We start from the raw sequence: 20071 nt of genomic DNA, 5'->3' as shown, positions 1-20071 counted from the left end.
CATACTCATTGTAGGATTCCTAACCTTTGACCTGCCCTGGTAGCCATTAATATGGCCAGTCCAGTTTCTGATCAATGGTAACCTCCAGGAGGTTGATTGGTTTCAGCCCAAAAATATCAAGCATTAAGTTTAGTTTTACCAGCTGTTGCCCAGTTATTTTATCGAGTCTCTCAATGCATGTGTAAGCGAATGGCCTTCGGTAAGGTAAAGATAAAGCCACCATAGTCCCAGATGACTATGGGCTGTTTTCCCCTTTGAGGGGGAGGGCTGACTGGGGGTGATTCAACCTGAGGGTCACCACACCTCAGGCTAGGGGCAAGGTTGAGAAGACAGGAATTGAACCCACGCTGCTGGCCCCGCTCTGCATCATGCACCAGCTGTCCAGCCAACTGAGCTGAACCAGAATGGTCTGTACACAGTCATGGGTACACCCCTGTTCATCTTTCATTGCAACGCATCTGCAGCTGGACCCCTTCCCCGAGCCGATACACACTCAGTGGGTAAGGCTCGGGTAACCTGTGTGGAAAACTGATGGCTTTATCGGGGAGACAGCTCTTCCTGTCTCCTGCATCCGGGTCATTCGACAAGGTTAATAAAGGAATGGTGGATGGGGAGGACATCTGCTAGGCAGTCCACCTGACCTACCACCTCCCGTTCCCAGAGGTGTCAGTGGCGGTGGGTAACACTCGTGCCTCTGAGTCACAAGGCCACGTGTTTGAGTCCTGCTCCAGCGCGTTGGACAAACCCGCTCGGCTGACTCGGCTAGTGCAGTGCTGAGGGAGTGCCGCATGGTGGAAGGTGCTGCCTCTCTCATGGCGCTAGACTGAGGCCCTGACCTCCATCTCGGGTGGGCGCAAAAGATTCGGCCTAAGGTCAAGCCCCATCCGGAGGAGTGCGTCCAGTTTTGGGGGGCCATTCCTGAGGGAGGATGTGAAGGCTTTGGAGATTCACCAGAATGATTCCTGGGATAAAGGACTGTTGCCACGACGATTGATTGGACTGGTTGTGTCCAGCTGGAGGAGAGAGAGCTGGGAGGAGGCTTGGTAGAGATATCGAAGATCCTGAGCGGTATGGACAGGGACAGCATGAAGAGCAGTCGAAAGAATGAGGACAGGAGGAAAAGCGACGTGAGGGAAAAAGATGGAGTGTGAAACGAACGTCCTGAGAGAATGGTGGAGGCACGTTCAATCGAGGAATTCAAAAGGCAACTGCATTGCCAAATGAAAGGACAGAATGTGCCAGGTTATGGGGTGGGGGGTGGGATTCTCCTTCAGCGACCCAGATGGGCCGAATGGTCTCCCTCAATACTGTAAAGATTCTGTGAATCTGCTGTCTGTGACGTTATTTCCAGGAAGGGGCTACCCTGAATCACTGTGTGTCCCTCCAGCAATGTGACTGAAAATGGGTACGATTTCCCTCTCTTTCCCTCCCCCTCCCCTCCCCCGCTGTGTGTTCCATGGCGAAATCTTCTGACCTCTGCATTGTCAACGGGGTTTCACATCCAGGCACCCCTCGCTGCTGAAATCTGCAGCGCGGGTTAACCATAAGAACCAGGCAGTGCGAACGGTAAGAAAATCCCACCCTAAAGCCGCCATATTCAAACTCAGGGTTACGACCTCCCCCAGGTGCGTCCTGGGCGGGTGTCGAGGGGGAGGGGTCACGGGGCCATGTGACACGGCATTCCTGATCATGGGAAGAAGTGCCCAGCGGCCGCATTTGGTATTTAGAAATGGCGGCCATGACTGGCTTTCAGCCTGGACATCCCACGCATTCATGTCCCCTCAGCAGTGGGTAGGCCCGAAGCCCAGCGAGGCAGACTGCCTCCACCTGACATGAGCGCCCTGACCCAGGAGCAGATTATTTTTGAAAATCGATGGAGTCTTCTCTCCTGAAGCACCGGCAGGGAGCAAGTCATGCACCCTGAACACTGACGGGAGAGAGATTCCTCCATTTTATAGGTGACAGTAATGCTGGTGTGAGCTCCAGGGCCTTTGATAAACAACCCATTAAGAAGCTCAGAATTCAGGAACAAAGCAGTATGAAGATGATTTTTTTTGAAGGTATGGCTTTATTAATTGTGCCAGTGCAAATCAGGATGCAAAGCCCATGTGTGTTATATGCAGGGAAGTACTGGCAAACGAAACCCTCAAAACATCAAAGGCATTTGAGGACTCAGCATGGCGGGTTCGAGGACAGACCTCTTCATTTTCTTCGAAGGATGCAACGAGAACTTCAATCATCAGCTGAAGTCCGTAGCAGAAGTGTAACATTGAATGTCAAAGCAAGTGAGATCAGGAGGGCCAAGCAGGCTCACCTGTCACATTAAAGGTCAGTCAAAATGGTGGGTTGCGAAAGTCGGCCAGTGTGGGTCAGGCGGGTCAGTCGGTGTGGGGCACGAAGGTCGGCCATTTGGGTCCCGAAGGATAGCCGGTTAGTTAAAAATGGGACCTGGGCACAAAAGTTTGACCAACACTGTCCTAAAAGATCCACTCACCTTTCAGGTTTCAATCTTCCAGAAGAGGGTTCAATGGCCGTACAGCACTTCTGGGCTGCCCCGTGGTTGTGAAAGGCACGCCTCACTTCACTTGAAGAACCGTCAAGCCGGAGGTCGACGTGCTCCTGAATATTCCGGAGCAGTCAGGAACATTTCTGTTCCCATCTTATTACGCTATCAGTGAACTCTTTAACCTTTCACTTCTTATCAACTGGATTTGTGAGAAAGCGACAAGAGAGGAGGAAGATCAGCTGGGCGGGTGATTGTCCTCTTTTTGAAGGGAAATTTTGAGGAGATTTATGAGAGGGATTCATCGTGAGGAAGGGTTTTGATAGACGAGTTGGAAGGGACTATAACTGGATTGAATGTGGTGGGTAAACCGACAATGGGAAACATGAGCAAAACAACATCTGTAACTGTTTGAGACAGTATTCAATAGCGACCGCTGAAAGGTTTGGATAGAGAGATTGAGACAGAAGAAATAAAAGTAAACGATGAGAAATACAAACAGAAGGTGCCAGAAATAAACATCAAATCTGGCAGCATCTTTTTTAAAAAATCATTTCCAGGATGTGGGGCCTCACTGACTACACCAGAATTTATTGCCCATCCCTAATTGCCCCTTGACAAGGTGGTGCTGAGCTGCCGTCTTGAAGCCGCTGCAGTCCCTGAGGTGTAGGTACACCCACCGTGCTGTTAGGGAGATTTGGACCCAGCGACACTGAACGAAGTGGAGAGGGGAACAGTGGACGAGCAGTCAACGGACCTTTGGGCTGACCTGCTACATCCCCCGTGGAAAATCCCAGCCAGAGTTAGTGTTTCGAATCTTCGGAACTGGAGCAACATCTGGGGGAACGGTTTCCAAACAGGAGTCGTACTGGACTGCAAGCGTTAACGCTGCTTCTCTCTTCACAGATGCTGTCAAACCTGCTGATTACCCCCCCCCCCCCCCGCCCCCCACCCACCCCCGCACCCTCCAGCGCTCTCTGTTTTAATTTCAGATCTCCAATAACCGTGATATTTTTCCCTTCTTTAAATGATGGTTTTGTTATGCGGAGATGCTGAAACCGGTTTGGGACTGGTTTTGATGTGATGTGCCTGCTGGAATGAGCGTTCCTGTTTTCTAACCCCCTTGCGAATCGGATCCCGGAGAGGCTGGGGGGACCGAGTGTTGCCGAAGGACTATTTGAAGTGGTTTCCTGTTTGTGATCTGTTAATGAAGACCAGATGGCAACAATGTCTTCCTTCAACACAACTACATCCAAGTGCTGGAACGCAGTTTCAAAGCCAGTGCTGATTCATGAGAAAGGAATGGGAAAGGAAGGCTTGCTTCACACAGTCTTTCACAACCTCAGGGTATCCCAGGACACTTCCCATTCAGCTGGAGGAATGGGGCGGGATTCTCCGCCCCGCCATGCCACATTTTTGTTTCACCCCGCTGGCGGGATGCTCCGTTTCGCCAGCCGGTCAATGGGGTTTCCCATTGTGAGGCAGCCCCACGTCGTCAGGAAACCCCCAGACGCTGGCACACCGGAGTATCCCGATGGAGGAGAATCCCACCCTATAGTCTCTTGGAAGGAAAGCTTTGAAGTTTAACACAGAGTGTTCATGGGATTAAATACATCTGCAAATAGGATATGCAGCACAGTAAACAGGCCAATCAACCCAACAATTCCATGTTAGCGGAGCAGACTTGATGGGCCAAATGGCCTCATTCTGCTCCCATATCGTATGGTCTTTATGGTCCATTCAAGCCTCCTCCCAGCTTCTCAGAATCATTCCTATAATTCACTGGATGCTCTCCAGTGCCTTGCTATCCTTTCTTCAGTACGGTAACCAGAACTCTACTCGTTACTCCGAGTGTAGTCTAATCAGGGTTTAGCATGACTCCCTGGGCATGATTCTCTGTTGGCCGATACCGAAATAGGGGCGCGTGATCGGGCGGAGAAAATCTCCCGACGCCGTAATCGCGGCAGGCGGAGTTTTGACGTTCAATCGGGATGCTGTACCTCCTCGCACACGGCATCACTGTGACGTACGCCGCGTGTAGTTGAAACAGCGTTTGCATATCATTAGTGAGCCCGCCCTCGATGTTCCACCTCCGCTGAGCTGAGTCCCCGATGGCACGGTCCACGTGTGCTCTGGTGGTTGCTGAGAGAGAGAGGGTGTACGCGCAGTGTCCAGCACCGCCATACTTCACCGACAGCCGTGCCGCTGGATGGGCGTCTTCTGCCAGGGCTGGGGGAAGTAGTGAGGGAGGGGGTGTGGCCAGGAGGTGGGCTGTGTGGTAGGGGTGGACGGGTACGGAACACCATTAGCGTAGCCGGCAAGGTAAGCCATGCGGCTGGGCAGGCCGCTGACAGCCCACTTTAAACCTGGTGCCCTGTGTCATATAGGTGATCACCCTGGAGCACCTCTCCTGGGTCCCCTCTGGCCCCAGCTGACCCATCAGCTATCTGGCCGCTCCAGCACGACCTGTCCCATCTTTTCGGCCGCGATCAGTATGTGTATGTGTGTGTGTGTGAGGGGGGTGCATTGTTTAAGCGCGCCTGCAGCTTGTCAGTCCTGCGAGTGTCCATCACGGACCCGACGATTCTCGCACCGTTTTTCATGGGTTTTGATGGTGTTCCACGCAGCGCCGGTGCCAACCCCTCACCGGGAGCAGAATGGGTGCAGGTGTGGTGCCAACATTCCTGACGTGAATGTCCATGGATTCTCCTTTGGCGTCAGCACTTAGACTGGGAATCAGAGAATCTGGCCCCCTGACTTTTCAAATCTATTCCCCTGGAGATGAAGCATCAGAAGCAGTTCAGCGAAGGGAAATGTTGGGCAGGCTGGGGCTTGTACCCACTGGAGTTGAGAAGCGTGAGAGGTGACTTGACTTCAGCGGATAAGATCCTGAGGGGTGTTGACAGGGTGGATGTGGAGAGGATGCTTCCTCTTGTTGGAGAATCTAGAATTAGGGGTCACTCTTCAAAAAAAAGGGGTTGCCCACTTAAGACATAGATGAGGCGAAATTTCTTTCTCTCAGAGAATTGTCAGTGGACCTCTCTTTCAAAGAATTTCTGAATAATTTTAAGCCAAGAGGTGGATAGATTATTGCTAAACCAAGGGGTCAAAGGTTATCAGGGGTAGGCAGGATACAGATTTAAGATTATTATCTGTGTGAGAAGTGTTCCCAAACACTGACGACAAGTGCTTGTAACAAACAATAGGTCATTCCCTCGCTGCCCAGCTATTCCAAGCTTGTGTTCTACCCGAGCTCCGAGGAGGACTCCTGCACTCCAGTCACATGACCCCTTTAGCAGCTGCGTCGTCATGTGACTACTCGGTCTACACTCAGGTCAGCCATGATCTTATTGAACGGTGTTATAGGCCCGAAGGGCTGAATGGCGTATCCCTGCTCCTAATTCGAATGTTCTCTTGTGGGAGAATCTAGAACTAGGGGGTTACTGTTTAAAAATAAGGCGCTGCTGATTCAAAACAGAGGTGAGGAGAATAGTTTCCCCCAGAGGATGTCATTCGATTCCCGGCTTGGGTCACTGCCTGTGCGGAGTTTGCACGTTCTCCCCGAGTCTGCGTGGGTTTCCTCCGGGAGCTCCGGTTTCCTCCCACAAGTCCCGAAAGACGTGCTGTTAGGTGAATTGGACATTCTGAATTCTCCCTCTGTGTACCCGAACAGGCGCCGGAATGTGGCGACTAGGGTCTTTTCACAGCAACTTCATTGCAGTGTTAATGTAATAAAAATTATGATTATTATTATTCTCTGGAACCCCCTTCCTCAAAAGGAAGTGGAAGCAGAAACATTTGAATATTTTGATGGCAGAGCTGGTTAGATTCTTGACTACAAGGGGGTGAAAGGTCATCGGGCATCGGCAGCATGATGGGGTTGAGTCAGGTCAGCCATGGTGTTATTGAATGGTGGAGCAGGCTCGAGGGGCTGAATGGCCTCTTCCTGCCCCCATTCATATGTTTAGATGTAAGCCTAGTGTTTTGTTTGTTTTGACAGAATACCCTTGCTAACCTGCAGCATACGATTTAGTGATTGGTGCATTTTTTAAAAATTTGTTGTTCACATGTAGGCCAGACTAGGTAAGGACGGCAGATTTCCTTCTCTAAAGGGCATTAGTGAACCTGATAGGCTTTTAGGGCAATGGTTTCTGCCTTTAGACTTTGAACTCCAAATTTTTTTGCTGAATTCAAATTTTACTACCGACCATGGCAGGATTCGAACCTGGGTGCCCGGAGCATGATTCCGGTTCTCTGGATTACTAGTCCAACGGCAACACCACTGCACCACCACCAACCCCCCCCCCCCCCCCCCCCCCCCCCCCCTGGTCTCTGAGTTGTTTCTGCTCACCTAGCCCGCACAGGCTCACCCCTTCCAGGTAATAAATAGCCTCCTTAATCTTCCGACCACTACCTCGCATTTATCAGACTCAAACTCCATTTGCCAATAATTTGTCCATTCTGCAAGTTTATTAATGCCCTCCTGTCAGTGGTATTGACCACCCATCGTCCCCCCACCAATTTAGGAATGGCTTAATTACTCAGGGAACCGAGGTAGGTCGGAGGAATGTGGGGTCAGGAGAGTTGAGGTAGAGAATCAGACAAGACTGTATTGAATGGTGGAGAGGTTCAAAGGGTCTATTTCTTACCTTCTCATATTTACAATTTATTTCCAATGCCTCTGACCACCGGATAGTACAGAAGATGATGCTCATTCTTACCGCGTAAGAGCATAAAACGTAGGAGCAGAAATAGGCCATTCGGCCCATCGAGTCTGCTGCGCCATTCAATGATACCATGACTGATCTGATGTGATAATCGTCAACTCCACTTTCCCGCCTGATTCCCCATAACCCTTGATTCCGTTACTGACTAAAAATCTGTACCTCAGCCTTGTACATACTCAACGACCCAGCCTCTACAGCCCTCTGTGGTAAAGAATTCCACAGATTCACTACCCGCTGAGAGAGGACATCCCTCCTCATCTCTGTCTTAAATGGGTGACCCCTTACTCTGAGATTATGCCCTCTGGTCCGACATTCTCCCACAAGGGAAACATCCTCTCAGCATCGACCCTGTCAAACCTCCTGAGAATCCGATATGTCTCAATAAGGTCGTCTCTCATTCTTCTAAACTCCAATGAGTACAGACCACATTATTGATTAATTATTATCATGAAGACAACCCAAGATTTCAACTGTTACCCTTCACGTTTATTAAGTTAAAATATTAGTGTCAATAAATAAAAAGAACACAATTACTTTGTACATTGAAATGACTGAATGACAGAAGTTTTAAATAACAGTGCTATTAACTTCATACATTTTAACGTTGGTCTGACGATCCTTGGACTGACTTCAATTGAGTTGTAGGGAGTGGAAAGGTATGAAATTGGATCCACCCTCACAACTCCCGAGCGTTTGGCTGCAGAGTTCACAGTCCGCTCAGTGAGGACTGCAGTCTTTTCCTTTCTCAAGGTTGCCCCAACCGCAGGCCTTAAAGAAAACCAGACTTCCAAGGTCCAACGGGACCAGATTGGAGCCTTCAAACACGGCAATGAAACTCTTCCTTCACCAGTAGGAGGCAACGTTGATCAGAATCTTGAGGGCCATGGAGAAGCAAGGGATCTGGCCCACGGTGTAGGCCAGGGACCTGGTCGGGGCCTTCAGGGCGAACAGATAGGCCAAAGTGTGAAGCAATCGTGCCAGGAAGAAGATCCGGAAGTGGATCCTTGCAATGGACGGAGTGGGATCCAGGAAGCAGTACAGCATGCCCAAGATCAGGAAAGGATAGATGCACTCCATGTCATTGCCATGAGCCCTGTGATGATGAAACAGAGAGAGAAAAAAACATGGTTAGTTGAAGGTGACACATGTGTCCTTGGCTCTTTGTAAACATGAAAATCTGTCACACGTTGCCTGATGAAGATCTGCTGGGTGATTATTTGATACTTGGAATGTCCAGAGAGAGCTGGGAATTGAACCTGGGACCCTGGGACTGTGAAGCAACAGTGCTATCCCCTGTGCTACCATGCTGCCCCACTCCATAGCAACCACTTCATTGAGAGAATACAACATGTGTTTGTGCTCTGCGTGGCCCATGCTCATGGAACAGTGGAGCACGGAAGGTGACACTGACATAAGAACACATGAATCAGGAGCAGGAGGAGGCCATTCAGCCCCTCGAGCCTGCTCAGCCATTCAGTAAGACCACGGCTGATCTGAAAGTGGGCTGCAATGTCGCTGACCTGCCTTTCTACCGAATGTTCCAATCTACTTCGGGAATGCTCGAGGGATCGCCGACAAGAGAAAATCAAAGGGCAAAAAAAAAAAGGACCTCCCTTCCAAGCCAATCCAACACTATTTCTGTTGGTTACGCATCAACCTGTGCACAGCAAGATGTCACGCACAGTGCTGAGGCAAATAAACCGATACTGATGCTTTTATTGAGGGTAAATAGTGGGACGGGACATGGCGGAGATCGGCCCTGTTCTTCTCATGTCCCCAGCTGGGCAGGGAAATGTTTAATGCCCAAGGTTTCAGTCCCTTGAGGTAGACCAACTCATCCCGGAACAGAAGCCGGAGAGAAAAATTGGCTTCAACGCCCCTTGGTTGTGAAGAAGGTGTGAGGCTGGGCGGGGGAGGGGAGTGGGGTTAGTCAGACCCAATCACTCTCCCATTGCACTGTTCACAGTGCATCTTCCACAACGCAGAAAATACAGTTCAAACCAGTATCCTCATTTCCCCTTTTTATTCTTCTTTTCCCTTCTGGGAAGGCATGATGTGGAGATGCCGGCGTTGGACTGGGGTGAGCACAGTAAGAAGTCTTACAACACCAGGTTAAAGTCCAACAGGTTTGTTTCAAACACGAGCTTTCGGAGCGCAGCTCCTTCCTCAGGTGAATGGCAAGGTATGTTCCAGAAACATTTATATAGACAAAGTCAGAGATGCTGGACAATGCTTGGAATGCGAGCATTTGCAGGAAATCAAATCATTACAGATCCAGGGAGAGGGATAATCACAGGTTAAAGAGGTGTGAATTGTCTCAAACCAGAACAGTTGGTAGGATTTTGCAAGTCCAGGCCTGATGGTGGGGGGTGGATGTAATGCGACATGAATCCAAGATCCCTGTTGAGGCCGCACTCATGTGTGCGGAACTTAGCTATAAGTTTCTGCTCGGCAATTCTGCGTTGTCGCGTGTCCTGAAGGCTGCCTTGGAGAACGCTTACCCGGAGATCAGAGGCTGAATGCCCTTGACTGCTGAAGTGTTCCCCGACTGGAAGGGAACATTCCTGCCTGGTGATTGTTGCACGATGCCCGTTCATTCGTTGTCGCAGTGTCTGCATGGTCTCGCCAATGTACCACGCTTCGGGACATCCTTTCCTGCAGCGTAAGAGGTAGACTACATTGGTTGAGTCGCACGAGTATGGTGGGTGGTGGGTGGGTGGGTGGTGTTACCACGTGTAATGGTGGTATCCATGTTGATGATCTGGCATGTCTTACAGAGATTGCCCTGGCAGGGTTGTGTGGTGTCGTGGTCGCTGTTCTGAAGGCTGGGTAATTTGCTGCAAACAATGGTTTGTTTGAGGTTGCGCGGTTGTTTGAAGGCCAGTAGTGGGGGTGTGGGGATGACCTTGGCAAGATGTTCATCTTCATTGATGATGTGTTGAAGGCTGCAAAGAAGATGTCGTAGTTTCTCCGCCCCAGGAAAGTACTGGACGACGAAGGGTACTCTGTCAGTGGTGTCCCGTGTTTGTCTTCTGAGGAGGTCGGTGCGGTTTTTTGCTGTGGCGCGTTGGAACTGTCGATCGATGAGTCGAGCGCCATATCCCGTTCGTACGAGAGCATCTTTCAGCATCTGTAGGTGTCTGTTACGCTCCCCCTCGTCTGAGCAGATCCTGTGTATACGGAGGGCTTGTCCATAGGGGATGGCTTCTTTAATGTGTTTCGGGTGAAAGCTGGAGAAGTGGAGCATCGTGAGGTTATCCGTGGGCTTGCGGTAAAGCAAAGTGCTAAGGTGACCGTCCTTGATGGAGATGAGTGTGTCCAAGAATGCAACAGAATTTGGAGAATAGTCCATGGTGAGTCTGATGGTGGGAAGGAACTTATTGATCTCATCGTGTAGTCGTTTCAGTGATTCTTCGATGTGGGTCCAAAGGAAAAAAATGTCATCGATGTATCTGGTGTATAACATCGGTTGCAGGTCCTGTGTGGTGAGGAAGTCTTGTTCAAACTTGTGCATGAAGATGTTGGCATATTGAGGTGCAAATTTGGTCCCCATGGCTGTTCCATGCATCTGGATGAAGAATTTGTTGTCGAAGGTGAAGACGTTGTGATCTAGAATGAAGCAGATGAGTTGCCGAATTGCGTCTGGAGATTGGCAGTTGTCGGTGTTGAGGACTGAGGCTGTTGCAGCAATGCCGTCGTCATGGGGGATGCTGGTGTAGAGTGCCGAGACATCCATTGTGACGAGAAATGTTCCTGGTTTAACTGGTCCATGGATGCTGAGTTTCTGTAGGAAGTCCGTCGTGTCGCGACAGAAGCTGGGTGTACCTTGTACGATGGATTTCAAGATGCCCTCGATGTGGCCAGAGAGGTTCTCACACAGGGTCCCATTGCCTGAAACGATAGGACGGCCTGGTGTGTTGGCCTTGTGTATTTTCGGGAGGCAGTAGAGATCTCCAATGCGGGGATTACGTGGGATGAGAGCACGTAGGGTGCTCTGAAGGTCTGGATCCAAGGTCCTGATCATTCTGTTGAGTTGGCGGATGTGTTCCTTGGTTGGATTTGCGGGTAACTGTCTGTAGTATTCCTGGTTGTTGAGTTGTCGGTATACTTCTTTGCAGTAGTCCGTTCTATTCAGTATGACGGTGGCCCCTCCTGGCACCAGCAGACAAAGGAGGGGCCACCGTCATGCTGAATAGAACGGACTACTGCAAAGAAGTATACCGACAACTCAACAACCAGGAACACTACAGACAGGTAGGATCAAGGAAAACCCAAAAGCTTTCTATAGGTATGTCAGGAATAAAAGAATGACTAGGGTAAGAGTAGGGCCAGTCAAGGACAGTGGTGGGAAGTTGTGTGTGGAGGCTGAGGAGATAAGCGAGATACTAAATGAATACTTTTCGTCAGTATTCACTCAAGAAAAAGATAATATTGTGGAGGAGAATGCTGAGACCCAGGCTATTAGAATAGATGGCACTGAGGTGCGTAGGGAAGAAGTGTTGGCAATTCTGGACAAGGTGAAAATAGATAAGTCCCCGGGGCCGGATGGGATTTATCCTAGGATTCTCTGGGAAGCCAGGGAAGAGATTGCTGAGCCTTTGGCTTTGATTTTTAGGTCATCATTGGCTACAGGAATAGTGCCAGAGGACTGGAGGATAGCAAATGTGGTCCCTTTGTTCAAGAAGGGGAGTAGAGATAACCCCGGTAACTATAGGCCGGTGAGCCTAACGTCTGTGGTGGGTAAGGTCTTGGAGAGGATTATAAAAGATACGATTTATAATCATCTAGATAGGAATAATATGATTAGGGATAGTCAGCATGGTTTTGTGAAGGGTAGGTCATGCCTCACAAACCTTATTGAGTTCTTTGAGAAGGTGACTGAACAGGTAGACGAGGGTAGAGCAGTTGATGTGGTGTATATGGATTTCAGTAAAGCGTTTGATAAGGTGCCCCACGGTCGGCTATTGCAGAAAATACGGAGGCTGGGGATTGAGGGTGATTTAGAGATGTGGATCAGAAATTGGCTAGTTGAAAGAAGACAGAGAGTGGTAGTTGATGGGAAATGTTCAGAATGGAGTTCAGTTACGAGTGGCGTACCACAAGGATCTGTTCTGGGGCCGTTGCTGTTTGTCATTTTTATAAATGACCTAGAGGAGGGCGCAGAAGGATGGGTGAGTAAATTTGCAGACGACACTAAAGTCGGTGGAGTTGTAGACAGTGTGGAAGGATGTTGCAGGTTACAGAGTGACATAGATAAGCTGCAGAGCTGGGCTGAGAGGTGGCAAATGGAGTTTAATGTGGAGAAGTGTGAGGTGATTCACTTTGGAAAGAATAACAGGAATGCGGAATATTTGGCTAATGGTAAAATTCTTGGTAGTGTGGATGAGCAGAGGGATCTCGGTGTCCATGTACATAGATCCCTGAAAGTTGCCACCCAGGTTGATAGGGTTGTGAAGAAGGCCTATGGTGTGTTGGCCTTTATTGGTGGAGGGATTGAGTTCCGGAGCCATGAGGTCATGTTGCAGTTGTACAAAACTCTAGTACGGCCGCATTTGGAGTATTGCGTACAGTTCTGGTCGCCTCATTATAGGAAGGACGTGGAAGCCTTGGAACGGGTGCAGAGGAGATTTACCAGGATGTTGCCTGGTATGGAGGGAAAATCTTATGAGGAAAGGCTGATGGACTTGAGGTTGTTTTCATTAGAGAGAAGAAGGTTAAGAGGTGACTTAATAGAGGCATACAAAATGATCAGAGGGTTAGATAGGGTGGACAGCGAGAGCCTTCTCCCGCGGATGGAGGTGGCTAGCACGAGGGGACATAGCCTTAAATTGAGGGGTAATAGATATAGGACAGAGGTCAGAGGTGGGTTTTTTACGCAAAGAGTGGTGAGGCCGTGGAATGCCCTACCTGCAACAGTAGTGAACTCGCCAACATTGAGGGCATTTAAAAGTTTATTGGATAAGCATATGGATGATAAGGGCATAGTGTAGGTTAGATGGCCTTTAGTTTTTTTTTCCATGTCGGTGCAACATCGAGGGCCGAAGGGCCTGTACTGCGCTGTATCGTTCTATGTTCTATGTTCTATGTTACCCGCAAATCCAACCAAGGAACACATCCGCCAACTCAACAGACTGATCAAGACCTTGGATCCAGACCTTCAGAGCACCCTACGTGCTCACATCCCACGTAATCCCCGCATTGGAGATCTCTACTGCCTCCCGAAAATACACAAGGCCAACACACCAGGCCGTCCTATCGTTTCAGGCAATGGGACCCTGTGTGAGAACCTCTCTGGCCACATCGAGGGCATCTTGAAACCCATCGTACAAGGTACACCCAGCTTCTGTCGCGACACGACGGACTTCCTACAGAAACTCAGCATCCATGGACTAGTTAAACCAGGAACATTTCTCGTCACAATGGATGTCTCGGCACTCTACACCAGCATCCCCCATGACGACGGCATTGCTGCAACAGCCTCAGTCCTCAACACTGACAACTGCCAATCTCCAGATGCAATTCTGCAACTCATCCGCTTCATTCTAGATCACAACGTCTTCACCTTTGACAACAAATTCTTCATCCAGATGCATGGAACAGCCATGGGGACCAAATTTGCACCTCAATATGCCAACATCTTCATGCACAAGTTTGAACAAGACTTCCTCACCACACAGGACCTGCAACCGATGTTATACACCAGATACATCGATGACATTTTTTTCCTTTGGACCCACATCGAAGAATCACTGAAACAACTACACGATGAGATCAATAAATTCCTTCCCACCATCAGACTCACCATGGACTATTCTCCAAATTCTGTTGCATTCTTGGACACACTCATCTCCATCAAGGACGGTCACCTTAGCACTTCGCTTTACCACAAGCCCACAGACAACCTCACGATGCTCCACTTCTCCAGCTTTCACCCGAAACACATTAAAGAAGCCATCCTCTATGGACAAGCCCTCCGTATACACAGGATCTGCTCAGACGAGGATGAGCGTAACAGACACCTACAGATGCTGAAAGATGCTCTCGTACGAACAGGATATGGCGCTCGACTCATCGATCGACAGTTCCAACGCGCCACAGCAAAAAACCGCACCGACCTCCTCAGAAGACAAACACGGGACACCACTGACAGAGTACCCTTCGTCGTCCAGTACTTTCCTGGGGCGGAGAAACTACGACATCTTCTTCGCAGCCTTCAACACATCATCAATGAAGATGAACATCTTGCCAAGGTCATCCCCACACCCCCCACTACTGGCCTTCAAACAACCGCGCAACTTCAAACAAACCATTGTTTGCAGCAAATTACCCAGCCTTCAGAACAGCGACCACGACACCACACAACCCTGCCAGAGCAATCTCTGAAAGACATGCCAGATCATCGACTTGGATACCACCATTACACGTGATAACACCACCCACCAGGTACGCGTCACATACTCGTGCGACTCGACCAATGTAGTCTACCTCTTACGCTGCAGGAAAGGATGTCCCGAAGCGTGGTACATTGGCGAGACCATGCAGACACTGCGACAACGAATGAACGGGCATCGTGCGACTATCAACAGGCAGGACTGTTCCCTTCCAGTCGGGGAACACTTCAGCAGTCAAGGGCATTCAGCCTCTGATCTCCGGGTAAGTGTTCTCCAAGGCGGTCTTCAGGACACACGACAACGCAGAATTGCCGAGCAAAAACTTATAGCTAAGTTCCGCACTCATGAATGCGGACTCAACAGGGATCTTGGGTTCATGTCGCATTACATTTACCCCCCACCATCTGGCCTGGACTTGCAAAATCCCACCAACTGTTCTGGCTTGAGACAATTCACACCTCTTTAACCTGGGATTATCCCTCTCCCTGGATCTGTAATGATTTGATTACCTGCAAATGCTCGCATTCCAAGCATTGTCCAGCATCTCTGACTTTGTCTATATAAATGTTTCTGGAACATATCTCACCATTCACCTGAGGAAGGAGCTGCGCTCCGAAAGCTCGTGTTTGAAACAAACCTGTTGGACTTTAACCTGGTGTTGTAAGACTTCTTATCATGATTGAGCATCCCATTAGCACTCTCTCGACAGTAGATAACTCAATGGAAACAGTGCCTTTTTGAAAGCAGGGCAGCACGGTAGCATTGTGGATAGCACAATCGCTTCACAGCTCCAGGGTCCCAGGTTCGATTCCGGCTTGGGTCACTGTTTGTGCGGAGTCTGCACGTCCTCCCCGTGTGTGCGTGGGTTTCCTCCGGGTGCTCCGGTTTCCTCCCACAGTCCAAAGAGGTGCGGGTTAGGTGGATTGGCCATGATAAATTGCCCTTAGTGTCCAAAATTGCCCTTAGTGTTGGGTGGGGTTACTGAGTTATGGGGATAGGGTTGACCTTGGGTAGGATGCTCTTTCCAAGAGCCGGTGCAGACTCGATGGGCCGAATGGCCTCCTTCTGCACTGTAAATTCTATGAAAAGGCTGACTCATGAAGATGTTTGGTTAGATGTCAGACTGCAACACTGTCTGGCTAATTCTCAGGATCGCTGTCCTCTGTGAGAAGGTCCCCGCCCCCAATCCCATCCTTCCCTCAAAGATTAGTTTTATGAAGAGAAATTGAGCAGTTCGGCCGATAGTCTCGCAAGTTTGGAAGAATGAGAGGAGCTTTATTTGATATAAGTAAGATGATAAAAGGTATTGGGAAAGTGGGGCAACGCGGTGGCACCGTGGTTAGCTCTGCTGCCTCACAGCGGCAGGGTCCAGGGTTCAATTCCATCCTTGGATGACTGCACGGAGTCTGCACATTCTCCCCGTGTCTGCGTGGTTTTCCTCCGGGTGCTCCGTGTGGGTTAGGCAGATTAAGCATGCGGAATTGCCCCTTAGTGTCGAAATATGTGTAGGTTAGTTGGATTGGCCATGATAATGCGTGGAGTTGCAGAGATAGGGCAGGGTGTGGGAAGTGGGAGGGGGGACGGGGGAAGTGGGAGGGGGGGCGGGGGAAGTGGGAGGGGGGCGGGGGATGTGGGAGGGGGGCGGGGGAAGTGGGAGGGGGGTCAGGGGGCGGGGGGAGGGGAGAGGGGGGGGCAGGGGATGTGGGAGGGAAGGGGGGTGGGGGAAAGGGGGGGTGCTTTTTTCAGAGGGTTGGCAGACACTCAATGGGCCGAATGGCCTCCTTGTGCACTGTAGGATTTTATGGATTCTATGGAGAGGTCATAGTTTTAGGATCAGGAGGAGCAGATTTAAAACAGGGAGGAGGGGAAATTACTTCTCCCAAAGGGTTGTCAACCTGTGGAATTCAATCCCCAGAGTGCGGTGGATGCTGGGACAGTGAGTAAATTTAAGGAGAGGTGTTAGACAGATAGTTAATTAGTAATGAGTTGAAGAGTTATGGAGAACGGACAGGAAGGTGGAATTGAGGCCATGATCGTATTGAATGGCGGAGCGGGATCGAGGGGCTGAATGGCCCACTCCTGCTCCTGGCTCTGATGTTCTTATGTTCTTCTTATGAGATTGGGATTCAAATTAGGGCTGATCTTAACCTAATTTATTGGCCCAATGTCCTGTGGGATCGAACAAAATGCGAGACTCCCTCTTTCACTGCAGTGGCCATTGACTTGAATGGAGTGGCCATTCAGTATCCCCTCAATCAGTTAGATCAGGTTAGATTAGAATTTTCCCCACTGATCCTCCATCCCTGCCACCTTCTTCCAGTCACAATCAGGAATGGAAATAGAACGGCAAAAACCGGCTGTGGGATCCTTACCTTCGGCAACGCTCAACATCTGGGTCCGTTCGGCAAAATTTCAGCCCTCCATGTCTCAGGGCGTCTTCTGGATTGGCGAAGGCCTAGGAGACAATACGGACAGTCCGGTGAAGCGTGAATTCACTTAACCAGCGTGGAGAGTGCAGTCATAACAAAGAGGCAAAGGCCTCCCACAATGGGACTCTGTCTGTCCCAAAGCTCCCTTTGCCCTGTTTCCCGAGTATATCCATCTCTGCCTTGAAAATATTCAGAGACTCTGCTTCCACCGCCTTTTCAGGAGGAGAGTTCCAGAGATTCACCGCCCTCTGAGAGAAAAAAATGTTCCCTTATCCCCGTCTTAAATAAGTGATCCCTTAATTTTAAACAGTGACATCTAGTTGTAGAATCTTCCACATCCACCCTGTCAATACCCCTCAGGATCTTATCTATTTCAATCAAGTTACCTCTTACTCCAGTGGATACTAAACTCCAGTGAATATAAACCCAGTCTATCCAACCTTTCCTCCAAAGAGAACCTTGATTCTGAAGTGCTATTGGATGTCCTGAAGTAGAGAAAGACAAGTCCTGTCTCTATTTGATGCCCATCTGGCATCACTTGACACCAGGCCTAAAGTTCCGCTCTGGCCTGAAACACGGCCTACAGCTTCAGGCTTGTTGGATCAGAGAACCAGAGGACTCCTGATTCAGGTCATTTAATAAACGAGCAGAAAGAGTTTCTGTCGTGTCTTTTTTAAAAAATTTAGATTACCCAATTATTTTTTCCAATTAAGGGGCAATTTAGCGGGGCCAATCCACCTAGTCTGCACATTTTTGGGTTGTGGGGGCGAAACCCACGCAGACACGGGGGGAATGTGCAAACTCCACACGGACAGCGACCCAGAGCCGGGATCGAACCTGGGACCTCAGCGCCGTGAGGCTGCAGGGCTAACCACTAGGCCACCGTGTTGCCCTCTGTTGTGTCTTTTCACCTGCCTAGGACACCCCAAAGCACTTTCCAGCCAAGGAAGTACGTTATCAAAGTGCCGGAAATGTTAAAGCACAGCAAGAGTCCGCAAACAGCAATATTTTTGTGATCTTAGTTTGTTTAGTGATGCTGGCTGAGGGACAAATACTAGCCCAGGACACGGGAGGGGAGGGGGGGGGGGGGGGGGGGGGGGGGGGGAGAAGAACTATCCTACTCTGGTTAGAAATAAAGAATAGTGTCTCAGGGAGAAATTTGGTTGATGAACCCAGTGGGGTCAGTGAATTCTCACCGGCTTTGACAAGCTGCCACTGTGTGGAAAGCTCCAGGATAATTCTCCTCCACATTGAAGGCCTGACTCCAATGGTTGGGTCCTCCCCAACTTCTTATCGCTCGAAGCAGCTCTCAGTCCAGCTCATCCAGCGTAACTATGGTAACTATTGTTTGGCGGTGCTGTTAATGAACACATTTCCTTCCCTACTCCTGAGAGTGTGGGACGTGCTGTGCCTTGTGTGGTTTTCTGACTACCGACAGAGTTCAATCCACTCTGTGGATCAAAAAGTGACAAAACCAACGGGGAGGGGGGGGGGGGGGGGGGAAATTAAACAAACCCATCGCCGAGGCGGTTAAGGGGTTAAGATTTCCTTTTCAAATCTGGAATGCATTTAAAATAAAATAATGAGAACGCTCACTTTATTTCACCACGAGGTTGAGCAATCAGAACAATTCTTAACCCTTTTCAAAAATATATCCCATCCAAGTATTGCCACAAAGCAAACATCCCCCTCTCCCTTTCTCACACCAGGCCATCTGTTTTCATTTGCAAATTTGCTACTTCGTTTTGCAATCTCTCACTGGGACACTTGAATACCTGACACATTTCCCTAACGGACTCTAAACATAGAACAGTACAGTACAGAACAGGCCCTTCGGCCCTCGATGTTGTGCCGAGCAATGATCACCCTACTCAAACCCACGTATCCACCCATATACCCGTAACCCAACAACCCCCCCTTAACCTTACTTTTTAGGACACTACGGGCAATTTAGCATGGCCAATCCACCTAACCCGCACATCTTTGGACTGTGGGAGGAAACCGGATCACCCAGAGGAAACCCACGCACACAGGGGGAGGACGTGCAGACTCCGCACAGACAGTGACCCAGCCGGGAACTGAACCTGGGACCCTGGAGCTGTGAAGCATTTATGCTAACCACCATGCTACCCTGCTGCCCTAAACATTAACTCTGTTTCCTCTCTCCCTTACAGATGCTGCCAGACCTGCCGGATTTTTCCCAGCCTCCTCTGTTCTGGTTCTGGATTCCATAAAATATCCGCGGTTACTTTTCTTCTTCACTCAAAGACAATCCTTACCTTCTTGCGCAGTCTGACTTGACCTGTGAGGACCGCGAGGGCAAACATCTTGATGATCGAGAGGACGGCGTAGAAGATGAAAGAGCAGAAGACCTCGTTTTGCAAGTTCAAAGTCATTGTTGCCTCTCTCTTTCTCGCTCTCTATGGTTGCTTGTGCGAGCTTTCAAACGAGTCTGAGTCTGGGATTCTGCCCAGTTCCTTATATACATGCACACACTCTCAGAAAAGCTGTTGTCACGGGGTAGCGGTTTGTTATTGGGTGATGTAGCTCCAGCCTGTCAGGACTTGCAATATCGTATAGCAACCTAAGCAGCTTTCACCAGGCATGACGAAGCTTCACTTCCCCACAACCTTGCAAACTTCACTTTAAGATTTCAAAATTGGCAATTCCACGACTTAAAACGATCTGATGCAAAATTTCTTGCCACAGCAATTTGAAAAATATCTTAACATATTGTCTGTGGCTCGCTTTCTATTATTGTACAATCCTAGAATGATACAATCAGAGAAAGAGGCCATTCAGCCCACCATCGTCGTACTGGCACTTTGGTAGATTTATTCTGCCAATTCCACTCCCCTTCACTTTTCCCAGCTCCACTAATAATTAAAAAAGAGCAGTGGTTCCTGCATGAAACACAGGGGGGAAGCACCAATACTAACTACTCTCCACTCAGTAAAACACAACTTCACTTTATTTGCACTAATATTTACACAACACCAGTAATTCGCGACTGGTCTCTCT

At 49.5% G+C, this 20071-nt stretch overlaps 1 protein-coding gene across 1 annotated transcript; it reads right to left on the bottom strand.

The window, feature by feature from the left end:
* Positions 1 to 7694: 7694 nt before the first annotated feature.
* On the bottom strand, positions 7695 to 19520 carry LOC119976103 (prostaglandin E synthase-like). The gene is made up of 3 exons (XM_038816272.1): positions 19330 to 19520; positions 16994 to 17076; positions 7695 to 8323 (listed from the first exon to the last, which is right to left on the bottom strand). The coding sequence occupies exons 1-3, from the start codon at positions 19444 to 19446 to the stop codon at positions 8074 to 8076; spliced, it is 450 nt and encodes a 149-aa protein (XP_038672200.1). The 5' UTR covers positions 19447 to 19520; the 3' UTR covers positions 7695 to 8073.
* Between the last annotated feature and the right edge of the window lie 551 nt (positions 19521 to 20071).

Source organism: Scyliorhinus canicula, chromosome 13, assembly GCF_902713615.1.
Source record: "Scyliorhinus canicula chromosome 13, sScyCan1.1, whole genome shotgun sequence".
NCBI lineage: Eukaryota > Metazoa > Chordata > Chondrichthyes > Carcharhiniformes > Scyliorhinidae > Scyliorhinus > Scyliorhinus canicula.
This window is presented reverse-complemented; position numbering and strand designations above follow the sequence as displayed.